The following is a 9,864-nucleotide window of genomic DNA, read 5'->3' as shown; positions in this document are numbered from 1 at the left end:
GAATGAAATCGAATATGAATATGAATGGTTGAAATACATGCAAATTTGTGATCTTTTTAGATCAGATAAAAGAAATTACGGTTTTAGAGAGGAAAAAAATGAAATGGAAAATGTTTGGGAGAGTGGAGGGGGGAAAATATTTCTAAAATGTACAAAGTGTTGTTAAAATGGTATACAGAAGAGGAAACGGTGAAAGAGCAAATGATAATATATGAATGGTTGAAATACATGCAAATTTATGATCTTTTAAAATCAGATAAAAGAAATTATGGTTTTAGAGAGGAAAAAAATGAAATGGAAAATGTTTGGGAGAGTGGAGGGGGAAAAATATCTCTAAAATGTATAAAGTGTTGTTAAAATGGTATACAGAAGAGGAAACTGTGAAAGAGCAAATGATAAAATGGGCAATAAATATGAATAAGGAAGTTTTGATTGAAACCTGGGAATATTTGTGGAAAAACTCTATTAAGATATCGCCTTGTACTAATGTTAGAGAGAATTGTTATAAAATGATGTATAGGTGGTACATGACTCCGAAAAAAATTGCAAATATGAACCAGAATATGTCAAACAAATGTTGGAAATGTAAGAGTCATGAAGGCTCATTTTACCATATGTGGTGGACTTGCGAGAAAGCTGTAGACTATTGGACAAAAGTCCACAAAGAAATGCAAAAAATACTGAAATGCTCTTTCAAAAAGGCGCCGGAAATTCTGCTTTTGGGACTGAAAATGGAAGAAGTCAATACGACTAAAAAGACTTTATTCTTGTACTTAATTACAACAGCGAGAATGATTTATGCACAATTTTGGAAAACAGAGAAAGTGCCAGAAATTGAAGACTGGATACAAAAAGTTCTGTTCATGGCAGAAATGGACAAAATTACGAAAAAGTTGAATAACAAAGAGGATGACCTTTTTTTTCAAGAATGGAGTGACTTTAAAACATATCTGGAAAAGAACTGGGATGTGAAACAAAATGTAATATGTTTAGATCAATATTAAGCCAAATGATGTTATCTTGAGATTGTAATGATAAGAAAATGATATAATTGATGATGTAAAGTAACGTGGAGTAGGGGGGGAAGCATTGCGGGAAGCCACCGGAGGGAGGGGAGGAAATGGGAATGGGGTAGACAATGGAAAAGATGAAATGATTTAACTATAAATGTTGAATTCCTAAGAAAATAAAAATTTGTTTACCAAAAAAAAAGGAGGTCCACCAGTGGGGCCAGGACATTAGAAGCCCTCCCACTGTTGACCCCCCCCCCCAAGCACCAAGACAGAGCATCACTTGCCCCAGAGCCCCTATCTATACCTTGTGGCTAATAGCCACTGATGGACCTCTGCTCCATATGCTTATCATATGCTCCTTCGCTGGACGTTTTCAAGCGGAGGCTGGACGACCATCTTTCGGGTACGGTATGTTGTAGATATGTAGGGCTATCTTTCAGCTATGCTCCTGCAGAGTGCAGGGGGTTGGACTAGATGACCTGCAAGGTCCCTTCCAACTCTAACATTCTATGATTCTATGACCACTGGTCTGATCCAGCAGGCCTCTTATGTTCACCTTTCTTTTTTAAAATTCTGTACCACAGCATTGTTCATTGGATGCCTTCTGCTCTATGACTACATGGTTTTTATTCTGTAACCCACCTTGAATCTCAGGAAGAAAGGTGGGGTATAAATAAGTAAATACATTTTAAAATGAATAAATGTGAAACTGCTCCTGCAGGGGTCTATCAACCAGGACAAATGTCCTTTTGTTGTTGTTGTTGTTGGCAGGGGAGACCCAAAGTTGGGTGGGACCACAAACTGTTTAAAGGATCGTCTTAGAGAACTGAGCTCTTTGAAACACAGGTCAAAGTCACCAAGGGTAACTAGAAAACGTTCCACACAGGTAAGAGGAAAAGACACCACTGCAGGGTGGGGTGGGGCGGGGCAACTGGGCGAGATGGGACTGTGACTAAGAACAAAAGCCTGGTGGTGGAAGAACTGAGGCTTGCCACGGACAAGAATTCAGTGACACCCTCCTGAGGCTTGGCTATTTTTAAAAAGACGTGCGACACACAGGAAGCTTTTCTGCAGCTCTTCTAGGAAGTGGCCTTCTTTCCAGTCAGACCACTGGCCCTTTAAGCAGTGTGGCCTCTTCTGCTGGTTGCAGCTGTCCAGGGGTCTCGGGCAGTGAACATCCCCCCCCCCCGCCCCGCCCACACACACACCTACTACCCAAGGTCCTCATTAAGTGGAGATGTCGGGAATTGAACCTGAGGCCTTATGCATACAAGGCAAGTGTCCTGCCACTAAACCAAACAACAGAGCTGCCAGGTCTCTGCTGGAGCACTGAGACCCAACTAGTTTGGATTTGGGATTGCAAACCACAGCCTTGGTAGCTTTTTTGGGAGGGATCATGGCTCAGTGGTAGAGCATCTGCTTGATAGGCAGAAGGTCCCAGGTTCAATCCCTGGCCTCTCCAATTATAAAAGGACCAGGCTATAGGTGACGTGAAAGACCTCCTCCTGAGACCCTGGACAGCCGCAGCCAGTCTGAGTAGACAATGCTGCCTTTGATGGACCAAGAGTCTGATTCAGTATAAGGCAGCTTCATGTATGTATGCGTGTATTTATACACAAAGATGGGCTAGGAACCATCCAGATGAATAACTACATATTTAAAGAGTTGTAAATTTTGCCATAGGTTCTGAAACCTGGTCCCTGCCCCTCCTTTCAGGAAGTAAGCTGTGCCCCTGAACATGTGCAGAGAGGCTCTCTTCAGCTGCTGAGCAGCAACACCCATCCCATACCCCTGGATTTTGCAGGCATGGAGCTGGCATCAGATTGGAACACCGCAGCATTTGGCACTGGTGCCAGCTACAATCCTCCAGAAGGGTAAATTATTCGTCTGCTCATTGTATGTATTACCATGCTCTTATTGTGTTTTCTGCTTTTATAACTGTTTCCTGCATTGTGTGATGCATCGCGTCTTAACACTTTTTTGTGCCACTTTTGAATTCTGCAAACCTCCTAATCCTTATTGCATTACTGATTTCACGTCACATGCTGTTTGACTGCATTGATTTATACGTGCTTAATCTGCCTTGAGACTTAGTGAGAAAGGTGGACTGTAGATAAAGAAAATAAATCTGAAAGGGGCTTCTTTGGCAAAGGCATTTAAGAGCAGTGGTGTGGAGTTATCTTTTTTTTTATTTATAATTTTTATTTTATTTTCATTAAGTGTGGAGTTATCTTTAAGGGCGTGACGTGAGAGCTCTCAGTGCCTGAGGCCGTGGGGCTGAGGGCTGGCTCTGAGTGGCATAAAGGAGGGCATGGAGTGCGTCTTGTTGGATGGGATTCTAGAAGGAGGGGGGGGGGGATTTATTACTTTCAAGGTCCAGCAAAATGGGCCAGGGGGCTTGGGGCAGACCTAAGCCACCCGGGTGGCACCCTGGGCCTCCCTGAATATACTTCTGCTGGGCTTTAATTTGAGCAACTGCTCATGAAGGCCAAGCCTCCCAACCTGTTTTCACGTACAGGGGCCCTTGAACATGTGATGTACTGACAGAGTGCCTCTGAACACGTGCAAAGCGCTGCTTCGTTACCGTTAAGGTGACACAGACCACCTCCTCCCAGATACGACCACGGAGCCTCAGCGCCTTTGTTTTGGAGTCACGCCCCACTGCTGCTTCTCCAAGAGTCCCAGTGCCACACCCTGTTATGTAAGGCACATTACTGGCATTTTTGGCACATCACACACAGCCCAGGTAAAAATGCCGGCACAGTGTAATGAAGCACGTAGGCCTATAGTTTTCCTGCACAAGCTCCTGTGCAGTACAATTCACACACACACACAAGGCAGAATACACACACAGGCACACCTGTGCAATATTTTGTACAAATCCAGGTCATTCTCTGACACTTGGCTCTGATGGCTGGGTTATAGTCCACGTCAGGGCGGGCTGGCCCAGCTAGGGGTAAGAAGGGATTCCCCCTCCACACACACATTCAAGTAGCCAAGGGGGTTGCCTCCCCGTCCTACTGCAGAGCCTGATGCTCAAGTCACCTGGCCTTACTTACTTGGCAGGTCCTTTGCCTGGTGCACCAGCTTCCTCCTTGCACCCCACCCCAAAGGCAGCCCATTGGAGGGGGGAGAGGTCTCAGGCTGCACCTGCTGCTCTAGATCTCTGCCCTAGTTCAGGCCAGACTTGCCAATCCAGACCACCGTTAGATTCTGCTCCTACCCAGCAAGGATGTGTGTGGGGGGGTGTCCTCCATCGCTTACCCTGCTCACCCCTGGCCTCACCTTCCGTAGCACCCGCTTCATGCTGGGGCTCTTCTCTTCCAAGTCGCTGAAAACCTCGTCGGACTCCTGTGAAGATCCAGCCAGCGAGGAGCAGGTCGAGGTGCTGGAGACAGAGCGGTCGGGAGGGAGGCTGGGAGGACCTGGGGGCAGCACCGTCTTGGGGGGCTCTGGGTCGGCAGCCTCACGGGGAGACGGGGCCCAGGGCTCTGGCTGGCCATTGCTCTGGGGAATGCCCAAGGGGGGCCCTGTCCCCCTCCCGTCAGCGTCCCCTCTTGCCCTGCACAACACCGCTTCAGAGTCGGGGGGATCCTGCGCTGCTCCCGAGACTTCCCAGCTCTCTGGTTCCGGGGAAGCGGGAACGCACTCCAGGCTGCCACAGCCTTCCATGGTGAGCTCTGAGGGGGGCTCTCGGACCCGTCAGAGGCCCCTAGGCTCCGGCTGGCAAGCCCAAGCCTGAACTACCGAGCCCTCTGCGTCCCCCACCATCCAGGAGCGGCTTGCTCCATCCACGGCTCCCTGCAAGGAAACGGGGAGGGGTCTGGGTTACTTCAAGAGACGGGCTGTGTGCACAAGATCTGCTTCTTTTGTTCCAGATTAATTAACTGGTAATAACCCTAACTCACAAATCAGTAACGCAGATCAAATCCCCCCCCCCCAAGAAAAGCATTACTGAAAGCTGTCCTTTTAACAATCGGCATGACTGGATGTAAAGGGTCCCCCTCCCTTCCAGCGTGTAACCAAGGAAATAACCTGAGTTAAGTATGTTGAGTTGTTCATGTCGGTTCCATCTTCCTTCTGCTCCCGCATGGAAGGCCTTGCGCCAATAATGCCACCCCCTTGAAGGCCACATTGGTAAAAATAAACAAATGGAAGTGGGGAAGGGGGGGGTGTCCTTCCCCACCTTTTCAGGGTTTACTTGGGGTGGGGAAGGAGGCTTGACTGGGGATTTTAGCCGGCTACAGCCATTGAAATAGAGTCCAAAGTGCCCCTTCAGTTTGGAGCAGGGAGAACTCTTGAGCTGTCATCCCACGGGCGGGTCTCCTCCGCTCTGCTCCCATTCCTAAAAAGAAAGCTGCCGGGGCTCAACCATCCCGTCTTTCCCTCTCACACTGCCCTTCCGTTCAGAGAACTGGTGAGGAGAGAACTGCAGTCTGTGCACTCTCAGAGGCACTCTCGGCCCTTCACACGCTCCAGGGGCATCCTGGCACTGAACAAACATGCTCTGGGGGGTCGAGTCGCTAAGTTTTGGTCTTTCATCTCCGCAAGCGAAAGAAATTTTTTCACCCAAGAGAAGAGGGAAACCACCCTCCAACCCCACCCGCCTAACCCCGGGGCTTGGGCGCCCCCAAACCTCCTCTCCAGGTCCAGATTCGAAACTGATGCACGACTCACGTCATCATTTGGGAAGCAAAGACCCGGCGAGCAAAGGGGCGCGCGGCGGCCGCCCCCCCCTCCCCCCCCCCCCCTTCCTGCCCCCTCTTCCTGCCTCCCTATCCTGTCTCGCCGGGTTGCGGCTAGAAGCCAGCACAGGCCACGCTCCCTCCCCGCACCACCCCCACCCCACACCGACTTCTCTGCCCCCCTCCCTAACAGCTGCCTTCCAGATCCCAAGATCTTCGCCCTTCCTCACTCTTCTCCCAGATTCCTGCGTCCTTCCCACGTTCCCTGCCGACCCAGGTCACCTCCAGCATCATCCTCTTTCCTCAGTCCTCACCTGGAGAGCCCAGGCTAAGCCACGGCGGTCCCCGCGGCGCCCCCCATCTCGGCCCCACGTCTCTGGCTGCAGCGTCCCGAGAGGCGGGGATATAAGACGGGAGGGGGCAGGGGAAAGGAAAGGAGGGAGGACCAGCTGACAAAGTGCCCCCCAAGGAGAAGGCTTGTCTGGTGCTGCCCTCCGCTGGCCGCTGGCGGGACTGACTGTCTCGCAGGAGCGGTGCTCTGCTGTGGCACAAGACTTAGACACGGGTCGTCCATTGGCGTGTGTAGTGGCCTGGCACTTCCGATTCCACCCCGCTTATCTCGGGGATGAAAGAGGGAAGCTTTCAGAGCAGACGACAAGACTGCAGTGAGTCAGGACGGAAAGGTACTCTGTCCACGCTCAGAGGCACTCGCTTCTGAGATCGGCTGGTAACAACTTGCTGGTGATCCCCGGCCCTAGGGAGGTCTGGCTGCCCTCGACTAGGCCCGGGGCCTTTTTGGTCCAGGCCCCGACCTGACGGAACTCTCTGCCAAATAACATCAAGGCCCTGTGGGATCTGATGCAATTCCGCAGGGCCGTTAAGGCAGAGATGTTCCGCTTTTAGTTGAGGGCAGCAACAGGAGGTTAAGACTGGCACCCTCCTGTTCTTTCCTATGCCCCCCACATACCCTTCCCTGACCTGCTGTGCGGGACAGTGGTGTGGCCGGCAAAGGGGGGTTATTATGTTACTATCTTGGATTGGTTTTAAATTATTGATTTACTGTTGGTAAACTTAATTATGAGAATTATGAGAACATAAGAGAAGTCACTGTTGGATCAGGCCACTGGCCCATCCAGTCCAACACTCTGTATCACACAGTGGCCAGAAATACCAGGTGGCATCAGGAGGTCCACCAGTGGGGCCAGGACACTAGAAGCCCTCCCACTGTCGCCCCCCCCCCAAGCACCAAGAATACAGAGCATTATATGTATTGCTTGTATTTTAAATGTTTTATAAGGTTGTAAATCGCCCAGAGGCTGCTTGCAGGATGGGCGAATCATAAGTCCAATAAAATAAAAATAAAAAATTTAAAAATTCACAAGTTTCAGAGCTGAGCTCTGGACATAAAAACTAAGCGGCTGAGCTTAAGCACCGGTGCAGCTGCATTGCAGCACCATCGCCTGAAGCTGCCGTCAAGGTCCATCAAGGTCAGTGTTGTCTACTCTGACTGGCAGTAGCTCTCCAGGGCCTCAGGCGGAGGGTCTTTCCCCATCGCCTCCTACCCTGGTCCTTTTAGCTGCATGCCAGGCAGATGCTCTGCCACTGAACCATGGCCCCTCTTGTCAAAGGTGCGGGAGGGCACAGCTGGTTCCGAAGAAGGAACTGAGTTTGTCAGTCCCAAACGGCGTTCAGAAGAAGCGGGTGAGAAAGCAAAGGCTGCCCGCTATGCCCATGCTGCTTCAAGACAAACCACGCCACACCAGCTCATCCTCTCTGCAGGTTTTATTTCTGTTAACAGCACGGCCTCCTGCGGCCGGAGCTACATCCTCGGCTCCTGGATGACGGAGAGGTGGTGGATCTTTTCTTGGACCGGCTTCTTGCTCTTGTCCTGTTAGGGGATTTCTTGGACCGGCTCCTTGCCCTTGTCCTCTTAGGAGATTTCTTGGACCGGCTTCTTGCCCCTGTCCTGTTAGGGGAGCTCTGCCCCTCTCCAGGTGGGGGGCTCTGCTTGTCCTTAGCTGGGGAGCTCTGCCCCTCTTCAGGCAGGGGGCTCTGCTTGTCCACAGCTTGGGAGCTCGGCCCTTCTCCGGGCTGGGGGCGCTGCTTGTCCACAGCCGGGGAGCCCTGCCCCTCTGTAGTCAAAGGGAACCGCTTGATGTGAGCCAGGAAACTCTGCCAGTCTCCCAACACGGGGCCCGGGTTCTCCACAGCCGGGGGGCTCGGGCTCTCCACGGCCGGGGGGCTTGGCTTCTCTACAGCCGGGGGGTTCATCTGCTCTTCAGCCACAGGGCTCTGCCTGGTGGTGTGGTGGCGACGGACTGCAAGCAGGATCCTTTCCAGCTCCTGTTCCAGGTAGGCCCAAAAGGTGGTGTGGCCTTGCTCCTTGGGCTGGGCTGGAGGAGAGGGCCCAAACTCCACCCGGGGGGACAAATTCCCCTTGCTGGCTGCTTTGTAATCCCACTTGATTCCTGCCTCTGTCTGGGTCCATTCCTCCGGGTGATCCTGCCCATGGGAGAAAAGAGGTCACACTGGGGCATTCCAGGCAACGGGTCCCTGTCTTGGGGCTTGTCGTCCTAGCAGTTATACAGGGGTCTGTATCCCATGGCATAGCGGGGGATATCTGCGGCTGCCGGGGGCCTTTCTCCGTCCTTCTCAAGACACGGGGCTGCTTCCATACGGAAGATTTGCTACACCCCTGCTGAAAGGAGCAGGGTTTTTCAGAGCATCCACGCAACATCATCTTCCATCACGCTCCTCTTACTGCCTTCTGTGGTTTCCTGTGGTCCACACTGAGGTTTCCAGAAACTGTTTGGCTCTGATCGTTCTGGAAACCTCAGAGTCAGACTGGATCCAATGTTCACTCTAAGCTGTAGAGTCTTGTGAGCAAAAATTCTACTTTGTGAGCTACTGGCATCGAAGTTGTGAGCGAGCCATTTGGCTTCCACATAAATTAGTTCGCTCTGGAGCCCTCCTCCCTGAGCTGAGACAAAAATGTGTGAGCCAGAGGCTAAAAAACTGCGCTAACTCACACTCACTCAGCTTAGAGGGAACGCTGACTGGATCCCCCATCAAGGTGGACAGGCAAGTGTAGATGTTCTGACATCCTACCCGTATCTAGTGCTGCTCCCCTCCACATTTCCCCTGGCTCCCCACCATTCCTTCCTCACCACCTGTAGTCTTTTAAACCAGCTTTTTAAAAAAACTTCTGCAGTTGTATATTGCTGTTTTTGTAAAAAGCCAGCTAAAAGAAGAAGAGGAGAGATTGGATTTATACCCCACCCTTCACTTGGAGTCTCAGAGTGGCTTCAATCTCTTTTCCTTTTTTCTCCCCACAACAGACAACCTGTGAGGTAGGTGGGGCTGAGGGAACACTTTAGAGGGCTGCCCTTGAGAGAACAGCTTGGAGAGAACTTGTGACTGACCCAAGGTCACACTGGCAGCTGCATGTGGAGGAGTGGAGAATCAAACCCGGTTCTTCCAGATTAGAGTCCGCAGAGGGAGGGAGATGGTGGGTGAGAGGGGGTCAGGAAGAAAGAAAGGTGAATCACCCTGTGCAAACACTCCCATTGCCACTGCAAATGACTCTCCACTACCACTCGGCCCTCGCACCCAAGGGTGGACCAGAGCACTGAAATGCACTGGCCCACAGCCTAGCCAAGTTGAGCCAAGCAGCCACAACAATGTTGGCAGTGCTGCAAGGGCAGCTGCACTCACACCTTAGGCCAGGGGTGTCGAACTCATTTGTTACGAGGGCCAGATCTGACATAAATGTCACTTTGTCAGGCCAGGCCGGGCCATGTGTGCCATAAAAAGTAGTAGAAGAAGAAGAGATTGGATTTATACGCCGCCCTTCACTCGGAGTCTCAGAGCAGTTTACAAACGCCTTCTCCTTCCCCTCCCCACAACAGACACCGTGAGGTAGGTGGGGCTGAGAGCTCTGACAGAAACTGCTCTTTTTCAAGGACAGCTCTTATGAGAACTATGGCCCAAGGTCATCCAGCAGGTGCAAGTGGAGGAGTGGGGAATCAAACCCTGTTCTCCTAGATTAGAGTCCATGCACCCAACCACTACACCAAACTGGCTTTCCAGGTACTCTGCTAGGTACTGGAGATACAAACTGTATAAAGGACAGCAGCTGGTAATCTCCAGGTTGGTGTATCCTCACT

General features: G+C 51.2%; 1 protein-coding gene and 1 non-coding gene across 2 annotated transcripts in view; one reads left to right on the top strand and one right to left on the bottom strand.

Moving 5' to 3' along the window:
- The window catches only part of LOC107110089 (inositol-trisphosphate 3-kinase B-like), a 23,762-nt gene extending 17,702 nt beyond the window's left edge, over positions 1-6,060 (bottom strand). Inside the window, exons 1-2 of the mRNA XM_015410811.1 lie at positions 6,013-6,060; positions 4,299-4,814 (exon numbers count right to left, since the gene is read on the bottom strand). Of these exons, the coding sequence (XP_015266297.1) occupies positions 4,299-4,685 (387 nt within the window). The 5' untranslated portion in view covers positions 4,686-4,814; positions 6,013-6,060. The remainder of the gene's footprint in view (positions 1-4,298; positions 4,815-6,012) is intronic.
- On the top strand, positions 2,401-2,475 carry TRNAI-GAU. Its single transcript has one exon. It is a non-coding gene; the product is annotated as a tRNA-Ile (tRNA).
- Positions 6,061-9,864: the final 3,804 nt, after the last annotated feature.

Source organism: Gekko japonicus, unplaced genomic scaffold (assembly GCF_001447785.1).
Source record: "Gekko japonicus isolate JY-2015 unplaced genomic scaffold, Gekko_japonicus_V1.1 scaffold42, whole genome shotgun sequence".
Lineage (NCBI taxonomy): Eukaryota > Metazoa > Chordata > Lepidosauria > Squamata > Gekkonidae > Gekko > Gekko japonicus.
The sequence above is the reverse complement of the archived record's forward strand: the minus strand, read 5'-3'. Positions and strand labels throughout refer to the sequence as shown.